At 43.6% G+C, this 23,951-nt stretch overlaps 1 protein-coding gene across 2 annotated transcripts in view; it reads left to right on the top strand.

Annotated features, from left to right (window-relative positions):
• MYO16 (myosin XVI) overlaps positions 1-23,951 on the top strand; it is a 616,506-nt gene that overhangs the window by 459,001 nt on the left and 133,554 nt on the right. For both annotated transcript variants that reach the window (XM_058742988.1, XM_058742979.1), the window contains exons 24-27: positions 8,563-8,638; positions 13,718-13,893; positions 16,315-16,395; positions 16,644-16,849. In XM_058742988.1, coding sequence (XP_058598971.1) covers positions 8,563-8,638; positions 13,718-13,893; positions 16,315-16,395; positions 16,644-16,849 — 539 coding nt within the window. The remainder of the gene's footprint in view (positions 1-8,562; positions 8,639-13,717; positions 13,894-16,314; positions 16,396-16,643; positions 16,850-23,951) is intronic.

Raw genomic sequence — 23,951 nt, 5'->3', positions numbered from 1 at the left:
TGCTGGAGTGTTACAGCAAGTACTTTCCAGAGAGCGGCGCATGGCCCCTGCTCCCTGGTTCCCACCGCACCCCCTCCTTCAGCGCCCCACACCGAAGCATTTGCAGGAGCCTTGCTCACTCCTGAAACAGAAGCAAAATGCTAGGTCTTCCGGAGTCGTTTCATTGAGCGGACTCCTTCCAAAGGAGATCTTTAAAGACGTGACACCTTCCTTAAAGATTTGTATTGGGCCGTATGCATATAAATGTCTCTATTACATGCATGAGGGACGCCGCCACTTAAAGCATGAATCCTATCTCCCAATCCTTAAGAGGAAAAAAAAAAAAATAAAGTCGGAGGTCCAGTTATGTAAAGACAGAGGGGAAAAAGGAAAAAAAAATGTATTTGAAAGGGTAGACTGACCTCTATCTTTTGCTACTTTGATGTTTTTCTCTTTTCATCCCCGAATAATAAACCAGCAAGGAAATGCAAGGCATGGCTGAGAGACAGCCACCCATCCTGAGTGACCTAGAAAGGCCTCTGCCTCCCACCTGCTTTCTGCAGCCCCCGCAGCACCTGTCCATCAGTCCCTCCGCCTCGGGGACACAGCTGAGAGGGCAGACCTTGATCTGTCCTTGTGACATCACAGTCTCACAAAGCCATGTGTGATTTCCAGGACAGATTGAGTCTCTCTTTGGTCGTTTCCCTCTCATAGACATTTCTCTGTCCATTTAACCAGACTTGGAAACTCGCCTCCCTTTGGATTCTGGGAGCCAGGGGTGTTTGTCCCACTAAGATCTTCCGGTTTCTGTGGTTTCTCTTCTATGCCCTTGTTGCCCCTCTGCCTCCTAGAGGCCCAGATGCCCAGCTGTACGTGGCTGACGTGCTCCACACACTCTTGCTTTGTTTGGAAGCAATTCCTTTGTGAAGTGATACGCGGATTCTGGCTGACGAAATTACAGCTACAGGATGGACAGCCCACTGAGCAGATAACATCCAGGACTCATGAGTTTTTCTCAGGTCAATATGGTAAAAAGTTCTGGAACGGGTCTGAGAAGAAGGCACAGGTGATCATTAGAAGCAGGTATGGGGGGTGTTGACTAGAAAACCATAGATATGGTACAAAGCTAAGTGCAAACAACCTCTTTCACTTGTCTTCAAAATCACCTTGAGAGAGCCAGACAGAGATGGAGAAGGACGCAGAGAGAGGTTGACGTTACCGTCCGTGTTCTATAGACGAAAAGTCGTGAAGGCCCAGCATCTTGACCTGCTTACCCTCCAGGCGTCGTGACTTGTGGAAGCTGGAACTCAGCAGGCATGCTGTCCTGGAAGACTGTGGCTTTCTCCCCTGCAGCATGCCAGGCGTCGGGCCTGGGCACCAGACTGGCCGTTGGCAGCTGGAGGAGCTGGAGAGTTTGCTAAAGGGAAAGGCAGGATGGGTGCCAAGGGAGGGATTTGGCAGCAGTGTGGCCGAAAGGAGGATGGTGCAAAGAAAATGTGTCACATGTGGGAAGATCTTGCTGGATGAGGGGGACGTCTTCCTGTAGACGGTGAAGATTGATCGGGGATCTCCTTGGGCAAAGTGCACGTCTTCCTGCAGATGGTGAGGATTGATCGGAGATCTCGTTGGATGAGGTGAACGTCTTCCTGTAGACGGTGAGGATTGATCGGGGATCTCGTTGGATGAGGTGAACGTCTTCCTGTAGACAGTGAGGATTGATTGAAGATCTCATCGGGTGAGATGGATGTCTTCCTGCAGACGGTGAGGATTGATCGGGGATCTCGTTGGATGAGGTGGACGTCTTCCTGTAGATGGTGAGGATTGATCGGGATCTCATCGGGTGAGGTGGACGTCTTCCTGTAGACAGTGAGGATTGATCAGAGATATTGTTGGATGACGTGGACGTCTTCCTGTAGACGGTGAGGATTGATCGGGATCTCATCGGGTGAGGTGGACGTCTTCCTGTAGACGGTGAGGATTGATCAGGGATCTCGTTGGATGCGGTGAACGTCTTCCTGTAGATGGTGAGGATTGATTGGAGATCTCATCGGGTGAGATGGATATCTTCCTGCAGATGGTGAATACCGACTGGTGATCTTGTTGGGCGAGGTGGACATCTTCCTGTAGACAGTGAGGATTGATCAGAGATACTGTTCGATGACATGGACGTCTTCCTGCAGATGGTGAGGCTTGATTAGGATCCGATGTGAGTGATCATTGTTCTTATATTCCATTTGTTCTCAAAATTAACTTCACATTCTCGCGTCCATTTAGGACAAAAGTAAAGTAAATGTGTGTTGTTTTAGTCTCGATTATATATTTTTCATTGTGACCACCTTGTTTTCTTTGATTTTTTTTTAAAGCAAAAAAACACAGCCATTTAGTTACATTTGTTAAAATACAGTTTCCTTGTAGGGCATGCAATTCTGAGGTGGCTAGGCATAGGTCAGATGTTAGTATTGTGCTAAGTTTCTGAATTTGTGTTATCCCTCCACCTCCCTACTGGAGGGGGATGTCAGAGGAGGCCTTGTCGGGGGCCGGGACTTTTGCCACCACCCAGAGCTAATCTGGCCACAGCTCCCTTCTCCCAAACCCCCTCGGTGGAGCCCACGTAGGAAGCAGTGAAAGGGCATGCCAGCCCCTCCCACCTGCTCACCCTGAAGCCAAGGAGGGAGGACGAGGGGCATAGGAGACCAGAGCACCTCTCTGCCCAGCAGTGACGAGAGTGCCCTCCTCTTCTTTGTCAGAGGTGGTTGAATGGAGAGCCTGACTTCTCCCACGTGGCAGGAACAAGGCTGTTGAGTGGCATGAAAGGAAGCCAGCTGAAACAGAAGTTTAAGCTAGAGACTTTGACGCCCTGCTCTGGACACGTGCCCGGACATCTACGTAGGATCTCCACAAGGACAGAGAAGAACTCAGCAGCACAGTCAGCCAACAGGTTCTACTCGTTTACAGAACATTTATGACGATGAGAGCAGCATATGCCTGCTTTTTAAGTTCCAACAGAACACATATCAAGAAAGACCACACGCAGGGTCGTAAATAAAAAATAAAGAAGTTCAGAAAGAATGGAATTATATAGAGTGGGCTTACCTCCCACGACGGAACCAAACTAAAAAACCAATACCAGAAAGATGCCACGAGAATTTCCAAATACTTGGAAGCCAAACAGTGCCCTTCTGTATAATCCATGGATCAAAAAGGAAGTCTCCAGGTAATGGAAAAAAATGTGCTGAACTGAATGAAAATGAAAATATGCACTACGTACCGACTGTGTGAGACACGGCAGGAACATTGCCGAGAGGAAAATTTATATCACTAAATGCACATGTGAGAGAAGAGGAAAGTCTTAGTGATCTAAGCTCCTATCTCAAGAACCTGGAGAAGTGAGAGCAAAGTAAACCCAAAGCAAGCAAAGAGAAGGCAGTAACAAGACCAGGGATCAATGAAATTGAAACAAGTTAAAGGAAATCAATGAAACAAAGAGCTAGCTGGTTGTTTGAAGATAACCAAAATAATGGCAAGACTGTAGAAAGAATGACAAAGAAAAAGGAGAAAAGGCACAAGCTGCAATGTATCAGAAATGTCACCACACCCTGCAGACATCAGAAAGATCAGAAGGGATACGACACCCAACTGTCACAAACGACTTAGATGAAATGGACCAATTTCTCAAAAAGCACAAACCACCTCAGTTGACCCGGTGCAAGAGATCACTGAATGTCCCCATAAGCATCAAGGAAATGAATTTGTAATTTAAATCTTCCCCAAAGGAAAGTTGGAATCCCTGGTGGTTTCACAGGAGAATTCTACCAAACGTTTAAAGGAAAATTAACAGTAACTACATAGTCTTATCTAGAAAATAGAAGAGAGAGCACTTCTAAGTTCATCTTATGAAGCTAGTAGTGGCCAGTACTAAACCCAGACAAAGACAGTACACACAACCACACCCACACCCACACAGACACAGGAAACTGAAGACCAGTATCCCTCATGAACACATATGCAAAAAGACTATTATTATTAACAACTTCAAGTAACAATGTATGAAAAGAATGATCCACTGTGAATAATTTGTTTCTTTTTCTGGAGATGCAAAGCTGGTCTGATATTTGAAATCGATCAAGATAACCCACCATGTTAATAGGCTAAACAAGAGAAGAGTCACATGATCATATCAATTTGATGCAGAAAAAGCATTTGGCAATTCAGCATTCATTCATGATAAAAACACTCAGAAAATAGGGATAGAGGACACACAACCTCAATTTGATAAAGAGCATCTACGAATATCCTACAGTTAACATAGTATTTGATGGTGAAAAGCTGAGTGTTTTGCTCACAAGATCAGAAAGAAAGGAGGGATGCCTGTTCTCACCACTGTTATTAAACACAATGCTGGAAGTCCTAGCAAGTGCAGTAAGGCAAGAAATGAAAGAAAAGGCAGATATATTGGAAAGGAAGAAATAACTCTGTCCCTCTTTATAGATGATGTGGTTGTCTGTGTATGAAATCCCAAGGAATCTACTAAAAAAGGAAAAAAGCCTTATAGAACCGATAAGTGAGTTCAGCAAGGTCACAGGATACAGCATAAACACAAAATAATCAATTGTACTTTTATATTCTAATAAGGAGCACTGAAATTAAAAATACAATAACAGTTACAATCGCTCATTAAAAAATGTGAAGAGGTATAAATCTAACAAAGCATGCAGACGATATGTTTGCTGAAACCCACAAAACACTGATGAAAGAACCCAGAGAGCTGCATAGAAGGAGGCGCATCATGTTCATGGCTTAGAAGACAGTATGGGCAGTAGTCTTACATAGTAACATACATAGTATGTAAGTTACATAGTAACTTACATAGTAGTCAACATAGTAACCCTTCTCCCCAAATCGCAACCCAGGTTTAATGCAATGCCGATCAAAATCATAGCAAAAATTTGTCGAGGCATAGAGATAGAGATAGGCAGTGTTATTCTGAAGTTTATATGGAATGGTGACTAAATTAGAATAGGTTACACAATTTTTATAAAGAATAATTGGGGAAGAATTCATCCATTTAGTGTCTTATTATAAAACTTCAGTAATCAAGACAGTGGTGGGGGGATTGACACACAGATCAATGAAACAGAGTAAAGGGCCCAGAAGCAGACTCATACCAACATGTTCAACAGATTTGGGGGAGGTGTGTGCCATAAATGGGCAGCACGTGGGATCTGTGCGCTGAGGTAAATGTCCTGCATTAATGTCATTGCATTAATGCCACTACCCTGGTTGTGATAGTTCTGCAAGATGTCACCATTGGAGGAAACTGGGTGAGAGGTCTACAGGATCTGTTTTATTTCTTACAACCGCATGGGGATCTGCAAGTATCTCAAAATTAAAAGCTTAAGTCAGAAATATTTTAAGCTGTTTGTAGCAGGTTATATATGGACGTGATAAATGGGCATGAGTGGGTATCATTTATTTAGATTTTCAGATTGCCTTTGACAAAGCCAATACTAAATGTCACTGACGTAAAGAAATTGTCATGGTTAAGAGACCAAATTTGGAATCTGGTTGTATTTTATTGTTGAGATTAAAAAAAAAAAATTAAACCCTCACCTATGTGTTTGTTGGGTGTGTATACTTCTTGGATCCATCCACTGAAAACTAGAAACATTGAGTCCCCCCCAATAATGTGCTGCTAATCACCTCCAGGGTTCAGGAGGGAGTCTCATTTGATTTTCTCCTCAAGTATGCAAGGGCTTCTTGAGGAAGTATTTCGTTCCAGATTTGGGACCCAGAAAAAAATATTGTTTAGAACGATGCGTTAACACTCCATTAATGCCAATTTTACGTTATGTGTTCTCAGTCATTTGCATTATTATATTGTGATGATAAAGGAATATGCTGTTGTGGGAAGTGTCTAATACTTGTGTTGAGCTGTACACGGAAACCCTGTCCATATGGTGGTCAACCAACCCTAGTCAGACGCTCTCAGACTTGGAGTGCCCTTCAGAGTATTATTTCATACACGAAGAAAGACCCTGAGAGTGACATCGTCACAAAATAATTAGCACAAAGTAATTCAAGATTTGCTAATGTTACACAAAGTATGAAGTTGTGCTAAACCCCACGCTTCCTACGAGCGTCAGACTGCCCTCGCTGAGCATTTATTTGTACTTGGATGTGTGTACTAGATGTTGTTTTCCAGGGAACTTGACCAACTGGAGTCTCCCAACTGAGAAATTTTGAACTTTAGTTTTAACAGGAGGCCTTTATCTTTTTCTCCATGTCTCCACATCCCGGGGCCATTCGTGAAAACTTTCCAAAGCACATGATCTTGTGAAAATGAAAGACTCAACAGCACAATCTTGAATGAAATGGACAGCACCGTGTTTTGCTATAGTTGGTCATAATATAACACAACCTTTTTGTTCATTTCACCAAATATTTATTAAATGTGTCCCATCCTGGGGGCGCCTGGGTGGCTCAGTCGGTTAAGCGGCCGACTTCAGCTCAGGTCATGATCTCGCGGTCCGTGAGGGCTGTGAGTTCGAGCCCCGCGTCGGGCTCTGTGCTGACAGCTCAGAGCCTGGAGCCTGTTTCAGATTCTGTGTCTCCCTCTCTCTGACCCTCCCCTGTTCATGCTCTGTCTCTCTCTGTCTCAAAAATAAATAAATGTTTAAAAAAATAAAAAATAAAAAATAAATAAATGTGTCCCATCCTGGATCGTAGGGTAGTTCTATTTTTAACTTAAAAATTTTTTTTAATATTTATTTTTGAGACAGACAGAGACAGAGAGACAGAACGTGAGCGGGGCAGGGGCAGAGAGAGACACAGTATCTGAAGCAGGCTCCAGGCTCTGAGCTGTCAGCACAGAGCCTGACATGGGGCTTGAACTCATGAACCGTGAGATCATGACCTGAACTTAATCAACTGAGCCACCCAGGCACCCTTATCTTTAACTTTTTGAGGAGCTTCCATACTGTTTTCCAGAGTGACTGCATCAGTTTGCATTCCCACCAACAATGCAAAAGAGATCCTCTTTCTCTGTATCCTCGCCAACATCTGTTGTTGCCTGAGTTGTTAATTTTAGCCATTCTCACAGGTGTGAGGTGGTATCTTATCATAATTTTGATTTGTATTTCCCTGATGGTCCGTGATGTTGAGCATCTTTTCACGTGTCTGTTGGCCATCTGGATGTCTTCTTTGGAAAAATGTCTATTCATGTCTTCTGCCCATTTCTTAACTGGATTGTTTATTATTTGGATGTTGAGTTTGAAAAATTATTTATAGATTTTGGATACTAACCCCTTATCAGGTATGTCATTTGAAAATATCTTCTCAAATCTTGCCATTTGCAATGACATGGATGGAGCTAGAGTGTTATGCTAAGTGAAATAGATCAGTCAGAGAAAGACAAATATCCTATGATTTCACTCATATGTGGAATTTAAGAAACAAAACAGATGAACGTAGGGGGAGGAAGAGAAAAAAAAGGGAGGCAAACCATAAGAAACTATTAACTGTAGAGAACAAACCGAGGGTTGCTGGAGGGAAGGTGGGTGGGGGATGGGCTAGATGGGGGATGGGCACTAAGGAGGGCACCTGTTGGGTGAGCACTGGGTGTCGTATGGATGTGATGAATCACTGATGAATTGATGAATCACTTCTACTCCGGAAACCGATACTACACTGTGTGTTAACTAAGGTGAATTTAAATAAAAACTTGAAACAAAAACAAATAAATAAATGTGCCCAATGGACAGGGCATTTTGCTAAGTATGGGGGGCAGACAGAGCTGAACAGTCTATAGTAACTACCCTTAAGGTACGGCAGGAATTTTACTGCAGGATGTAGAAATGGCCATTACAAAACAAGGCCAGAACAGGAGCAAAAACGGCAAGGAATGTTGTTAGAGAAAATCAGGTAGTCTAGTGTGTGTGTGTGTGTGTGTGTGTGGGCAGGGGGGAGGGTCTGTGTTTATATGTTTAATTCAGAATCATTACGTTTTCTTCATTTTTTTTAAGAGACTTTATTTTTGAATAATGTCTACATCCAACATGGGGCTCGAACTCACAATCCAGAGATCTAGAGTCTCGTGCTCTACTGACCTGGCCAGCCAGGTGCCCCATGTTTTCTTGATTTTAAAGACTTCAGATTAAGTGTTTAAATGATCCAAAATGACCTTTTCAATAAAGAGACCATTGAATTTATCAAACCGAAATCACTCCTCCTTCCCCAGGCATGGCGGAGTCCTCCTTCCTGGTTTAGTGAGTTTTCTGAGTAGGGTAGGGTCCTCGAGAATAAAGGGGGCCTGCATGAATGGGAGCCACCACCATGTTCTCTTGAACTCGCAGTCAGAAGGGGGAGTTGGAAAATTAGAGCAGGAGGGGTGTCCCTTTTTTCATGTGCAGAAAGACGGCACCTGGATGGGAGCTTTGAACTTGTGTGTAACGTGAACTTGAAGACCTGACACGCCTCTCTAATGAATAATTGAAAACATCCTTTGAGTCAAATTATTCTTTAAAGGAAATTATTTTGGTGGCCATGTTTAAACATTAGTAACTATGCCATTTTCTTTTATTATAGGTAACGTATGAAATTGTCGGAGCAATTGAAAAAAATAAAGACTCCCTTTCACAGAATCTTCTATTTGTAATGAAAAGTAAGTTTTCCCCCTATGGTTAAAATGCCACACATTCTTTATTTCTCCGTCTCTCCGTCTCTGAACATTGTCCTTGGTAATATGCCACCAGCTACGGAATAATTGAAATATCTCTTACATCCTAAAACCCAGAATATTAAAGAATGGATCTTGCCACACTGGACATTGGCTACAATTTAATTTGGAGTCTAGTAGAAACCATAATTTAACAAAGCTTTTAACAGATAGAAATATAAAATACCTTTACCACTCTAGCGATATGAATATAAAAAAGCTCTTTTGTGACGACTAATGAAGATGAATACAGCTTCCAAAATTATTTAGGCCACAGCAGGGTGAATTCCATTACTTAAGATGACTCTGGAGCACACCTAAGGGTGGTATTTTATTCTTACGTACTTTCAGTTATAAAGAATTAAAGCCCACGGAGCAGAGGGAGTGTACAAATTTATATACACACACATATGTGCGTGGATGCATGTATCAGTGAAAATTTACAGGCCCCTCTACTCAGTGAATCTTAGCACTTTAGGCGCATGTATGTTTCTATGCAACGTGTAAGTTACTATATGGCATTTACATGTGGTGCGTTTGTGTGAACCAGTATGTATCTTCTGCCTCCTCTAGCAATTCTTTTCTTATTAGCAGTTCTGCAGGGCTTCTCATTTTCCAAACAACCTGTTCAGTGGATCAAAATATATCCTCTTTTTTGCTGTAAGTTGCTCTAAATGAACAGGGTCCCTGAGAACGATAGACCTTCATGAGATAGTTAAGTGCCTCTGAGCTGGAAACAAGACATCCATGTCACCGCTGGTTTGAGGCACATACTTACTCCAATCAAGCAGAGCGGATGCACAATGTAGTTTTTCACAGGGAATTACTCTGCTTGTCTCTCAGACCTTTGCTTACCGAGCTCTCCTGAAACAGAGACCGGTGGGGAAAGCGTGAGATTGGAAGAGTATCATGTAGAAAGAAAGAATTGAAATAGTTGACCCTACTAATTATCATTGCAAATATATTCCTTCAAGTTTTTAATGATGTCAACTTCCATTTGGAGTCATATAAATAAATGACCTTTCAAGTCATATATCTTTTTGAAGATCTAATCTATAGCGTGTTTTTTGAAGTTGGTGCCGTGCCTTCTTTATTTTTGTATTTCAGGCAATAGAATATATATTTTGAAAGAGAATGTGGTGGCTAGTGATACCAAATTATTTTTGTTTTTTTTTTTAACATTTATTTATTATTGAGAGACAGACACTGAGGATGAGCAGGGAAGGGGCAGAGAGAGGGGGAGACAGAAGAATGAGAAGCAGGCTTCAGGCTCTGAGCGATCAGCACAGAGCCCCACCGGAGGCTCAGACTCACAACTGTGAGATCATGACCTGAGCTGAATTCGGAGGCTCAACTGACTGAGCCACCCGGGCGCCCCTGGTGGTTAATGATATTGTGATTATCTGCTTATCTTAACACCGTCCCTATATTTTAAAGTCATTCTTTTGTGTACACTTGCTAATAAGCTCCAAGAAAAAGGAAGTAAGTCTTGTTTTATTCCAAGTGCCTTCAGCTGCAGGTACGTCTGAACAAGAGGATGAAATTTACAGTGTCTTGTTATAGGTAAATGGGAGATGTTTTCTATAAAGGACAAGAGAATAAACACTTTAGGCTTTGCAAGCTGTAGGTCTCTGTTGCAACTACTCAACTCTGCTGTTATAATGAGGGAGCAGGTGTAGACAGCACAATTGGACAGGTCTGCGTTCCAGTAAAACTTTGTTTACAAAAACAGGCCACGAGCCAGATTTGACCTACAGGCCATGATTGCTCACCTATTCTATCATGTAAACAAAAGAGGCATGGTTATGATAGTATTTTATTAATCTGTAAAATGTTTTGATGTCGTAAGTAATTGTTAAAAGCAAGTGTAATTTATAGATACTGGGGTTTTTTTTAATTTTTTTTTTATTTTCGAGTACCTTGCAAGGTACTTTGTTTGTAGTATCTAATTCAGTCTTCATATTATCAAAAAGCTCACACGTGGGGAAGGTGGTAGGGTCTGTTGCGGGATCTGAACAAACATACCTTTGTTTGTGTGATACCTGGTCAACAGCTATTGTGTCTTTTACCTCTGAGCGTCTCCACAAACCTGCTCATAAACGGCACACCAAAGTTAGCTCATCCCGATTTGCTGGCAGGAAGACACTCGATGTGATAATGTCTGTAGACCCCTGCAGGGGATGCTTCCCAGTCCAACGTAAACTGGTGATGTTGAAACGATTTCAAGTTTAAAATTACAAAATTAGTACCAAGAACACCCAAATGTCCTTCCCCAGATTTACTTTCTTCTCTTCATTTCTCTTCCTCTATCTTCTCCCATCTTCCCACCCTGTCTTCTACTCCCCCGTCCCTTCCCTCTGTGTGCCTGTGCATGTGTGTGTGCGTGTGTGTGTACATGTATTTTCTGAACCATTTGAGAGTAAGCCACAGGCATCTTTCTGCCGACACACCTTGGTATGCATCCTGAGATCAAGGACAGTAGGTTACAAAACATCGGTACTATCAGAGTTCTGAACCTTGACACGATCCTAATGTCTAACCCCCAGTTCCTATCTCTGTGTCGCTTACCCCTGCCATGTCTTTCACAATGATTTCCCCCCAGTTCAAGGCCAGTCACTGCACTGAGTGCCATTTCCCTCCTGTCTTCTTTCATCGGGGACATTTTCTCTGCTTTTCTTCTTCTTTCGTGACTAACATTTAAAACCTAAAGGCCAGTTATTTTGAAGGCTGTCCCTCAATCTGGATTTATTTGCAGTTTCCTCACGTGGGTGTCAGCCCGTCCCTGCTCGGTGGGAACCCCACAGAGGTGCTGGAGGGTCCTCAGCCCCTCCTGTTTGGAGAACACAGTGACAGTCTGAGACCCTACTGGTGGCACGGCCTTGTTAAGGGGGCATCCTTCCGGCTTCCGTAATTGAAAGCTGCTGTTTTACTCTGTAGTTGATAAGTAGCTTGTGAGGGAGGTGAGGCAAGGAAATATTGTCAGACCGTCATCCGCTGGCTGGGGTGCAGGAATGATTCTTGCCTAAATCAATGATGCCTCTTATGGTCGCGCTATTGTGATTTTCTGCTCCCCCCACCAATTTTCCCATCAATAGTAACATTTAACTGCACGATCTCCCCTTGGTCATTCATTGATGAATTAGACTGCTATCAGTATGGACTCATGGATTCTTTTTCATTCAATGAATCACAGTCTATGACTATCTTTATTTTGATGCTAAAATTGCTCAAGACATGGCCAGTGAGAATCCCCTCAAGCCAGCCCCTACGTTCTTTTTCAGGTTCTCATGATCTTTATTAGCACTGTCTTATAGTCCTGTCTTCCAAAATGTTCTGGGATCATCTTCTACGCCTCAGAATCAGCTGTGTGCCTGACACGCTTAGGTTTATCATAGAGAAGAATGGTATTAAGGAACACTGAAGGCTGGGGGCTTGTGAGCTCATTGCTACTGGATTGTCCTTGCTTTTAGGCCCCTTCTGAACTAGACAATTAAAGATATACAGGTAACAGACAGAGATGCAGCCCTATATTAAAAATCATGAATTTTGGGGTGCCTGGGTGACTCAGTTGGTTGAACGTCCGACTTTGGCTCAGGTCATGATCTCACGGCTGCTGAGTTCGAGCCCCACATTGGGCCCTGTGCTGACAGCTCAGAGCCTGGAGCCTGCTTCGGATTCTGTGTCTCCCTCTCTCTCTCCCCCTAACGCACTCACATTCTGTCTCTGTCTCTCTCAAAAATAAACATTTTTAAAAAATTTTTTAACAATCATGAATTTATCCTGAGAGCTCTAATTTTCATCCAGTACCACAGAGCCCCTTTTTGCTTCCTGCATTCCATAATTGTTTCTCCCTCCTCTCTGACACTTCTCCCTGGTTCCCTGTTTATTAATGTGGTGACTTTCCTTTGTACGAATTGCCACTAAGTATGTTAGCCTGAGCAAGCAGAATAATCTGGATGTGGAAAAGTTAGGAACACTGCTTTGCCACTGACCACTGCTCACTAGCTGATAGGTAAGCAGGATCCCAAATGATATGCACATTATTTCACACTTTAATCCTGTATAATCCTCAAGGTGGGTATGTGATGGTCACTTTGTAGAAAAGGAAACTGAAGCGTGAGGATTATCTACATACAGACATAGGGGACATGAGAAACGTGCCTTCTAGATTTCCAATCGCCGCATACAGTTTTCACTGTGCTATTCCAATTTGTAGCCAAAATGTATTAGAATTTGTATAACGTAACATCTGAAATATATCAGCTTTTTACATGTGTAGCTTAACTGGATCAGAAAAAAGAGGGCATTTCTTTCCCCTGACACCTGGTACAACCAAATGAGACAGGGTCTCCCACAGGTGTTTAAATACCACCCGGAGACGGGTTACATCTGAGGAAGTGTGTTTCTGGGGATGGGGAGCGGCTGGCCGAAGCCACAGGTCTTCAGGACTTGGCCAAGGGCACCGAAGGCCCGGAGACCCTAGAAGGTGAGGTGTGGCTCCCACGGCTACGAGAGCAGCGAGTGTTGCTCAGTTAGAGAACCAAGGGCCAGGTGCTCAAGTACAGGACAGGAGACCCGGGATTAAGACTCCTGGCCAAGGGCAAGAGGAAGATCAGAATTCATCAAGTGTTACGATGAACGGTGGGGAAAACAAAATAGGGGCAAAGGGGAAGACAGACGCCCTCAGTGACATCTTGCACTTGGAAAGTTGTAGTGGCAGCAGCACTGGGGTGTTTACTGCTCATGTAAATGCTGATTTGGGGGCCCCTGGGGGGCTCAGTCGGTTGGGCGTCCGGCTTCGGCTCAGGTCATGATCTCACGGCCCGTGAGTTCGAGCCCCGCGTGGGGCTCTGTGCTGACAGCTCAGAGCCTGGAGCCTGCTTTGGATTCTGTGTCTCCCTCTCTCTGCGCCCCTCTCCCACTCACGCTCTGTCTCTCTCTGTCTCAAAAACAAACGTTAACAAATTTTTTTAAAAAAATACTGATTTTAATGCCACTCATGATATGCTTTTATTTATTTCCTAGCCAGTGAAAATGTCGTGATCAATCACTTGTTCCAGTCGAAACTGTCACAGACAGGATCCCTCGTATCTTCCTATCCTTCTTTTAAGTTCAGAGGACATAAATGTGCCCTGCTCAGTAAGAAGATGACGGCTTCTTCAGTTATTGGAGAAAACCGGAATTATCTAGAACTTAGTAAGGTAGGAGTTTCTATGATTCTTGTTTGGTTGTTTTGAAGTTTGCTCAGTATGTTTATTTCTTCTTTTTTTTAATGCAGTCTTGAAAACTGATGGAAATAAATCATTTGATTTTTAAAATGAAAGACAGGTTGCCTGCCTGACATAGAACCAGCAGACAGAGGAAACATGATGGGAGAGTCCAGCAGAGGGAAAGTTCGATAGCAAGTAGAGCGTTAGTAATTGTATTGGTTGTCTCTGCAACATCCTGTTTATGCCTCGTCTCTGTGACTGTCCCTCTGACGAATGGGGAGTGACTGTAGCAACGTTAGCCTTCCGGGGAAGAAACTTAGCTACCTTATTCTGTTGACATTAATCACTGCTGAGGCTTCAGGTCTCCAAACAGTACATTGTGGTTTCTCTTACAGACCTTGTGTATTTCTCAGGTGCTGGAATATTTGTAGACTTTGTAGATTTCAAACGTACTTTCTTATCATCCTCACTTCCAGTGTGGACTTGCCCTCCACACGTGCAGTTACACTCACAACATAGAGGTTCTGTTTGTACCATGGAAGTAAAAATTCAGCAGGGATGTTTCAAATGGATAGGAAACAGGTAGGAAATGTGGCAACTTTAAGGACTCAGTGCCTGACGGTAGCCTGGTTTGTTTTGCTTGTCTCCATCAAAACTGCAGAGAGGGGAAATCTGTTTGGGAAGCTGTCCAGGACAATCGGTTTTAGAAATTCGGTTGTTGTAGATTGTTAGAATGCACTTAACTTACCAATTAAAATGAAAGCATAATTAGAATCAGCTCTATTTTAGAAGATTGGCAAGATGTATATAACATATTAGAAATAAGTGTGTGTGTGTGTGTGTGTGTGTGTGTGTTTAGCCAGTGGACCCTACAATTAGAGATCCTCCGATATAGTCATTTCTGCCCTGTGTGATCACAGGAATTCAATCTCACTGCATACAAAATGGCATTTTTTACATAAAAAAGACAAAGGATTACTCTTTGTAAGGAAGATCTCTACTCCTGAGGGTTTCACTGAACCTTCTGGCCCTTCCTTCCTCAATCATGCTGGAAATCGAGAGCAAGAAATCACCACCCACCTCTACACTGTAATTTTTAACCTTAATTATTAAACATTACCAGGCATAGATGCCATTAGTCTTTTCCCTAAAGGACTGCAAAACGAAGATAATTCACAGTAGTTCCTCCACCCAGAAAGGGAAATTGAGCGTTCAGTTTCAAGGGATGGAGATTTATTTATTACGATTCTTCCTTAAGTGTTCCATTCCTCACTTCCCTTCATACTGGCTGCATCTCTGCACGTCCAGCCCTGTGACTGGCAGCGTAGGGCTCTACCACTGTTTAACTGAGCATCACACTTGGCTTTGTGTTTGGAGAAAACCGGTTGATTTTGGACCAATTGCTTCCTTTTACATTCCCTTGTCAGTTACAATGGGTCATTCCAGCCTGACAGTTCATGTCAACGGGAGGAAATCAGCTGCTGTCATGGTAGCAATAGCACCACATTGACAAGAGTCTTTTATCAGGCTCTCTTCTCCTACCAAGACCTCTTTATTGTAACATAAATGATTTGGGATGTATAGATACGTTGGTCTGAGTCTGCGTGATTTTGTGAAATGCAAATGGTACATTAGTGGCTGCGGTTCCTTTTAACCCCTGGTGGAGTTTAATTAATTACCTTCTGCCCTTTATTTCTTTACCCACTGGCTCCATTTCCACTGACTTCTTTTATCTCCATTATCATTTAATCTTTGCTACATATGATTTTTTTTTCTTTTAAGAGCCGTATATAATTACTCATCCAGGAAAACACAAATTGTTGCCATTTTTCAGACAGATAATTTACTAACTCCTTTTAGTAGTTAAAAAAAAAAAAAGAGGAGGAATGGGAAGAAATTGATTGTGGTTAAGCTTAAGGGAATAAACCAGTGCTTGTTAGAACATCAAACCTTTATAGCATAAAATAGTATCCTTTGGGTTGGTGGTAAGCCTGCTGCTTCGTGATGAACACGCATAGTGATGATACACCCAGGGCTCCCAGATGCGCGGACTGTGCTACCCAGCAAGGCAGGGTCGATGTTTACTCTCAAAATTAAAATAGATACAGGACGACAACTTCTGTGTACTTGAAAAGCTGGCAGGAATGGTGTTCTTTTACGTGCAGTTTCAATTTCCCCAATTCACAGTACCATCGCAGAAAACTCATTTGGTACTGATTTGTACAGTCTGAGTGAATTTACGTGGATGGGAGGGTAAATTTTTTCTTGTAAATGCAATTTAGTTAAATACTACTAAGATCGCTCCCTATGTTGTACACCTGAAACTAATGTCAACTACAATTAAAAATTAGTCAATACATACTTACGTAAATAAATCCGCTCACCCTTTCTTTCTTTTTATTTTCATTACAGTTATTAAAAAAGAAAGGAACTTCTTCGTTTCTTCAAAGACTAGAATGGGGAGGTCCAGTCACGATTGCATCACAACTCAGGGTTAGTGGACTTTTCGGTTTTCCAAAATTTAGATTTAGATCTTATCAACTGTAGAGGGTTTCTGCATCATTCCCCCACCCCCACCCCATTTTTGACCGCTTGGAAACCAGTAAGCACTCACACACAGACACACACACACCACGGAGAATTCAGACTAAATAAAAGAGTTGTGGGTTGAAGATAAACTCTTTATATTTTCAGGCAGTGTCTTCTTTGGAGAATCAGTTGTGTTTTGCTTCTCTCCTTAGAAATCTCTAGCAGATATTATTGGAAAACTTCAGAAGCGCACGCCCCACTTTGTTCATTGCATCAAGCCCAATAACTCAAGGCTGCCAGATACCTTTGATAATTTTTATGTATCTGCTCAACTACAATATATCGGAGTCCTGGACATGGTGAAGATTATCCGATATGGATACCCTGTTCGCCTTTCCTTCTCGGATTTCCTGTCAAGGTAAATTCTGCTCTTGAGACATTGTATGTACTGCTTAGCCCTGCATTCTGACCAGACTGTCGCAAGGATCTTCTGTTTTGTTCTCTCTTTCAGGCATTGATTTTACTGTTTATACAATTGACTCTTTTTTTTTTTTAATTTTGTTTTTCAACGTTTTTTATTTATTTTTGGGACAGAGAGAGACAGAGCATGAACGGGGGAGGGGCAGAGAGAGAGGGAGACACAGAATCGGAAACAGGCTCCAGGCTCCGAGCCATCAGCCCAGAGCCTGACGCGGGGCTCGAACTCACGGACCGCGAGATCGTGACCTGGCTGAAGTCAGACGCTTAACCGACTGCGCCACCCAGGCGCCCCTGACTCTTTTTTTTTTTTTCTTTATTTATTTTTGAGAGACAGAGAGAGATAGAGTATGAGCAGAGGAGGGGCAGAAAGAGAGGGAGACACAGAATCTGACGCAGGCTCCAGGCTCTGATCTGTCAGCAAAGAGCCCGATGCGGGGCTCGAACTCACGGACTGTGAGATCATGACCTGAGCCGAAGTCAGACGCTTAACTGACTGAGCCACCCAGGCGCCCTGATATAAGTTGACTCTTTGAACAGTGGGGGATTGGGTTAGGAACGCCTCTACCCAAGCACTTGGAACCCCACATGTAACTTTTGATTCCTCCACAACCTACCTACTAACAGCCTACTGTTGACCAGAAGCCTTACTGATAACAGAAACAGTGGATTAACACGTATTTTGTTAGTTATATGCATTATATAATATATTCTTACGATAAGGTAAGGTAGCAAAAAGAAAATGTTATTGAGAAAAACCATAAGGAAGGGAAAACACATTTACATTTCTGTACCGTATTTATCTAAAACAATCTGCATGTAAGTGGACCCACACAGGTCAAACCTGTATTGTTCAAGGTTTAAGTATATTCTTCCAGCTTGAGTAAACAAAACACTCCGGGAAACAATGAAATACACTGACCAAGCTTTTGTAAAAGTTACTAAACTTTGATACCTTGGAAACCATTTTCATGGTTTCCACAAACCACAAACCTTAAATTAGGGGATTTCCTTGCCGTTAAAGATTTCTAAAATTGGTGTGTATAATGTTTACCTAACAATTTTTACTTAAAAGAACATATATGTGTGATTATTTTCTCCTCTATGTCTATGAACAAAATATTTTTTAGATCAGGGGTTGGCCAACTACACTCATGGGACAAATCTAGCCCACCACCTATTTTTGTAAATAAAGTTTTATTGGAACACAGCCACTGGTGAAATAAGGACTATGTTTTTAGGCAGTTAAAAAATAATAGAGGGAAAGAAAGAAAGAAAGAAAGAAAGAAAGAAAGAAAGAAAGAAAGAAAGAAAGAAAGAAAGAAAGAAAGAAAGAAAAGGAAAGAAAAGAAAGGGAGAGAGAGAGAAAGAAATAAAGACAGGAAGGAAGGAAGGAAGGAAGGAAGGAAGGAAGGAAGGAAGGAAGGGAAATTGGTAATCCTGTATAAAAAAGGTGAAATTTTTAAATGACATTGGCATAAAATATTATCAATATTACAAGAATAAAATCTAGCATTTATGTTTTAAACCAACCAATTAACTAGTATGGAAAATCCATTTGACAAAACATTCATTTAAGAAAAGCGATGTAACACTTTGTTGTCTAGAATTTCCACTTGAGCCACCAGCGTGAGGAGGCAGCTGACTAAAATAAGCAGCTATTTGAATTGCCCTACCCCCCCAGAGGAGGGTGGTGACCATGGCTGTGTGTGTGTGTGAATGTGTGTGTGCATGAGTCTGTGCATGCGTGTGCGCGCGTGTGTGTAGACTATAGCATATAATAGAATGATTGGAAAATGGTTTTTACCTTTGTTCTTTGTATTCTCCCAAGTCTAGTTTGACATATAGACTCAACCAGGAGTTGAGTTTATCTCTATGAAAAGAGCATAAAAGCAAAGGAGATGAATATTTTTTAAAATTAAGTACAGGGGCGCATGGGTGGCTTAGTTGGTTGGGCATCTGACTTTGGCTCAGGTCACGATCTCACAGTCTGTGAGTTTGAGCCCCGCGTCAGGCTCTATGCTGACAGCTCACAGCCAGGAATCTGCTTCAAATTCTGTGCCTCCCTCTCTCTCTGTTCGTCCCCTGCTCATGCTCTGTCTCTCTTTCTCAAAAATAAATAAAAACATTAAAAAAATTAAAGTACAGCATTTCACATGTCCCAGGGCTTCTAGGTGGGGACCATCTCATATTCAGTAACAGTTCCTGTGCATTACAAGTATCTAATCAGTGTTTTCAGAATGAAACTGGCATTGGGGCCCTGATCTGATAGGATTGGTGTCCTTATAAGAAGAGTCATCAGAGAGGATACTCTTGGTGGACACAGTAAGAAGGCGGCTTTCTGCAAGCCAAGAGGAGACCTCAGTAGAAACTAAGTTGGCTGACACCTTGATCTTGAACTTCCCAGACTCTAGAACTATGAGAAAATAAACTTTGTTTTTGTTTTGGTTTTTTTTTTTTTTTTGGTTAGCTGCCCAGTCTGTGGTATTTTGTGATGGCAGTCGAGGCTGGCTAGGATATCTGTGTTTGTAGAGTGTCCCTCCGGTGTCTATATGTAGCAAACCTGGACAAGTTATATTGGGAAGTTTTGGGTGCTTGTTCTTCTTATAAAATACTCTTGTGTTAATGGAAGGAAATACAGTTTATGTGCACATAACCTGTGGTTTCAAAAACTCATCCTTTCTACCTTTTTGTACATTTACTCAGCAGCATTTAGTGGATATTCAAGATCCACTCAGGCTTTCTTTCCTTCAGAAAATGGTTCATAAAATCTCAGATTGGTTTGTGTCTCTTACTCTAAGCTTCAGGAAGGGCTCGTGTAATACACTTATTATATGCACCCTGGAAATAGCCCCTCATGTAGCCAACGTCAACCACTAGACCAGAGGCCAGCAAATTACAGCTCCTAGGCCAGATCGTGTCCCCTACTTTCATATGGCCTGAGAGCTAAAAGTGTCCTTTACATTTTAAATGGTTCCATGCATAGCCACGTACTATCCTCAATCTTGTCTCTTGGCAAACAACAGCCTAAAACATTTACTCTCTGACCCTTTACAGAAAATAAACTTAAGTAGTGAGCCCTCGCCGGGCCATAGGCTCCTTGGATGGGGCACCAGTGTCACTGCGTGCCTGGGCTCTAGCAGAATGCCAGTCACCCTCTGTGAAACTGAACGGGAAAGATCTTGTGTGCTTTTCTGTCTCAGTGACTTTCCCTGATGTTGGTCTGGTTCTCTGGTTTGTGAGACTGTTCAGATGGCATTACAAAGGGCTTGCTCTCACGAGCATATAACCCCACGTCCGTGGCTTGCAACAGCAAAGGTTTATCTCTCGCTTGCCCTCCTCTGACTGTGATTTAGATGTAGCACACCTGAGCTCTGACCAGCTCTGACCAGGGGCTCCTTTTCATGATGGGCCCCAGGAAGAGCTGAGACATAGGACGTGCCCTTTCTGTGTCAGAGGAGGAAGAGAAAAGGTCTAAGTGGCTGTTACAGCTTCTGTCCAGCTGTGGTTTTTGTCACTACCTTATATTCCTTGCTTTCAGTCAGTGCCTTGGCCAAAGCCAAGGTGGAGCAAGGAATACGGTGGAGAATTGTTCTGCTCATAGGAGGTACTATACAACACACAACAAAGAGTGGGAATGTGTCTACTTTTTTTTTTATTAAAAAAATTTTTTTTAACATTTATTTATTTTTGAGAGATAACGTGAGCAGGGGAGGGGCAGAGAGAGAGGGAGACACAGATTCTGAAGCAGGCTCCAGGCTCTGGAGCCTGACGTGGGGCTCGAACTCACAAGCCATGCGATCATGACCTGGGCCGAAGTCAGATGCTTAACCGACTGAGCCACCCAGGCGCCCCGAATGTGTGCACTTCCTGCTCGGTTTATCTGTTGCGGTGTATCAGACCACTCCAAAGCTTCGTGGCATAGAACGACAATTCATTATTTCTCCTGGTTCTGTGGGTTAACTGGGCTCAGTTGGGCAGTTCTTGCTAGGGGTCTTTCTAGAAGCTACTGCCAGGTAGAAGATGATCATGTTAGCCAGGCTGACAGCTTCTTCGCTCACATGTCTAGGGCCTCGCTGCTTCTCCAGCAGAATCATTCAGACCTCTTAGTCAACAGCTCACACTTCCTGGGGCAAGAAAGGAAGCTTGAAGTTGTCCTAGCAGCGGGGCCTGGAACTAGGGGCACATCCCTGCCCTTGCATTTTTTTTGGTCAAACAGTTGCCAACCAACCCAGATCTTTCCCCCTGGGAGAGGCCATTGATAGTAGCCAGTGCCAGAACGACGCCCATATACTCTTAAAGGGAGAACGCGCAAGGATCCAGCTCCAGCTCAGGTCATGATCCCACCTGTCTGTGGGTTCAAACCCCGCGTCGAGGTCTGTGCTGACAGCTCAGAGCTTGGAGCCTCCTTCAGATACTGTGTCTCCCTCTCCATCTCTCCCTCCCCAGCTCATGCGCCCCCCCCCCTCAGAAATAAACATTTAAAAATTAATTAAAAAGTTAAAAAAAAGAATTTTTCATAGCTATGCCTGTGCGTATAAACTTCTATTATCTCCTCTCTCCCCAGTAAGTATATGTGAGTTCAGTGCGTTGAATAATATAATACCATCATTTTTATTTTCCAAATTCTAGAATCAAGGGAAGAATAGTATGAGGCAATGCTGAGGAAATTGTTTTGAGGAGTCCTTAGAGCAATGGTACCTTGTACCTTCTCAGGTGCCCTGCCATCATTCTCCAGAGCTTTCTTTAATGCCCTGTGTGCTTGGGACATTGCAACTAATCCCGCTGTCCAGCAGAAATCCAGGCGCGTGCCAGACTTTAGTGGCATGAATCTCTGCCCTCCTCGGAGCACTAGCCTCTATGTTTTCATCTTCTTCCAGATACAGGAGGGAAATGTGTTGGAATCTAGCTCTGGATGTGGGGTGGCAAGCTTGAGGGCTGTAGCCCCTCATTCATCTGTGGACTCATTTGTGGTCAGCAGGGGACAGTGGGACGGCATCACTCCAGGGTTGGCCGTTTGAAGAGGTGACTTTGTTTGGAAAAGACTCAGAAGGACTTGTCGGCGAGAAGCACGCCCTCAGATCTGTGCTCTGACACTGTGGCTGGATGAGATCCCTCTTAGAAATAGTCTGAATCATCTACTTGTTTAAATGACCCCGTCGTTGCCCAACAGTCAGGCTGTGAAGGAACACGGCCGTGATACGAAATCGGGCGCAGGGAGAGGGATGAAGCGAGCCACACTTCAGTTTCTTGGATTAAATTCACGGGTGGCGGCTGCCCAGTGAACAGTCACGAGAACTGTGGGTCTGAGTCGGGAACCTTGTAAAAGTTCCCCTCGTTCCGCCAAGTGCTGCCAGTTACTGTCGATGGTCTTTAATAGAAACGTGAGCTATTCAATGTTCCCAGAGCTTTAACTGGAAAAAGACATCTTTTCTTCAGGCTTAATTTTGCCAAGGCTTACTGTGTTCTTCCTGCTAAAGCCGATCCACAGGGTTGGCTTTGTGGAGTTTGGGAGGAGGGGATGTGTTGTTCTTCAATGAAATGTGAATCAGGAAAGGGAAGTGGAAGTCACAGGTTCTAGAAGCCATTTCAATTTATATTCTTGCGGGGAGTCTGTTGTGCTCCTCAGTGGATTATGAATCGTAACGTCTCCCGTAATCTACTCTGGGCACCTGAAGACTTTTTCTATAAAGAACCAAATGGTAACTGTCGTAGGCATGCGGGCCACACGGTCACTGCTGTGATAGCTCAGCCCTGCATGTGGCCCCACACAGCCCCAGACTGCGTGGGCACAAATGGGTGAGGGGGGCTGTTCCAGACAACCGTGCTGGCAGGAAATGGGGTGAGTGGCTTGTGCCCAAAGGCAGCTGACCCTTTATCTAGTCCCATGCACCCCCTTCCGGTGGAGCTGGGGGAAAGTTTCCATAGAAAGGGAGCAGGTAGGGAGAGGTGACTGATGTTTGCTTTGCTGCTTCTGTAATCTGGCTCAGATCTGTAATTCTGCTCTTGTGCATCACGTGTTCTCCCAGGACAGCATTCATTCACCCGTTCATTCATTTTTATCTCTTCCTTATATAACCTCCCATTTTTGTGTTATTGGAGCATTTTACTGTATCGATGTCATCAGGATGGGAAGTCACTGTCACCAGTGGCAGCATGGGCATCCTCCCCGTGTGTGACTGGTGCCCAATGGGTGAAGCTCCAAATCTACACTTTGCACTCATTATTCTGCTCCTCATAATAACCTTTTGAGACAACTCCTCTCATCACACAGATATTAGTCATTATGCCATTGCTAATTTCCGGCTTTGATGTAAATGTGCCTGGAGGGCGTTTATCAGCCCTGAGTAGGCACGGGCCATCACCAAGCACATCCTCACCACACCCCTATGACTCGCACTGGTGGTCGCATCCTGATTTGTAGCCCAGAAAATTCAGGTCCCAAGAGTTAGGGGCCGGCTTGCACCTCTCATCCCTGACACTGTTTTTAGCCTCTCCCCGGTACCGGTCTTGTACTGACATTGGCCATGTTCCCATCCACGTCTTCCACTACCGCATGCTGTGCATCCTCTTCGTGCTTCATTGTCATCAGCAGTCACAGGCAGAAGCACCTCTACCTCAGTAGGGAGAGTAAATCCCTGGAGATTTCTAAATTTCAGCCCTGCAGAGAGCCCTGCACTCTGGATTTTCTTTGCTCTGTTTCCTGAAAACTGATCCAGTTAATTTCACCGAGTTTCCCACCCTCCCCAGCGACCTTGCGTATCCATGCAACGGCAGCATGCGGCTGGTGAAGGCAGTATGGGAGCATCAGTCAGGGCCTCTGGAAAAGGAGCTCCGAGACAGTAGGAAAGCTCCTTGGAAGCTCCGTTTCTCCTTGGAAACAGAGAACTGCACAGTTTCACTTAAAATAACAAAAGAGGGGGCACCCGGGTGGCACAATCAGTTTAGCATCGGACTCTTGGTTTCTTCCCAGGTCATGATCCCAGGGTCGTGGGATCAAGCCCTGAGCGGGGGTCTGCACTGAGCATAGAGCCTGCTTGAGA

The sequence above is a fragment of the Neofelis nebulosa genome, chromosome 1, assembly GCF_028018385.1.
Source record: "Neofelis nebulosa isolate mNeoNeb1 chromosome 1, mNeoNeb1.pri, whole genome shotgun sequence".
In the NCBI taxonomy this organism is placed as follows: domain Eukaryota; kingdom Metazoa; phylum Chordata; class Mammalia; order Carnivora; family Felidae; genus Neofelis; species Neofelis nebulosa.
Note: the sequence above shows the minus strand (reverse complement) of the source record. Positions and strands in the feature narration are given on the sequence as shown.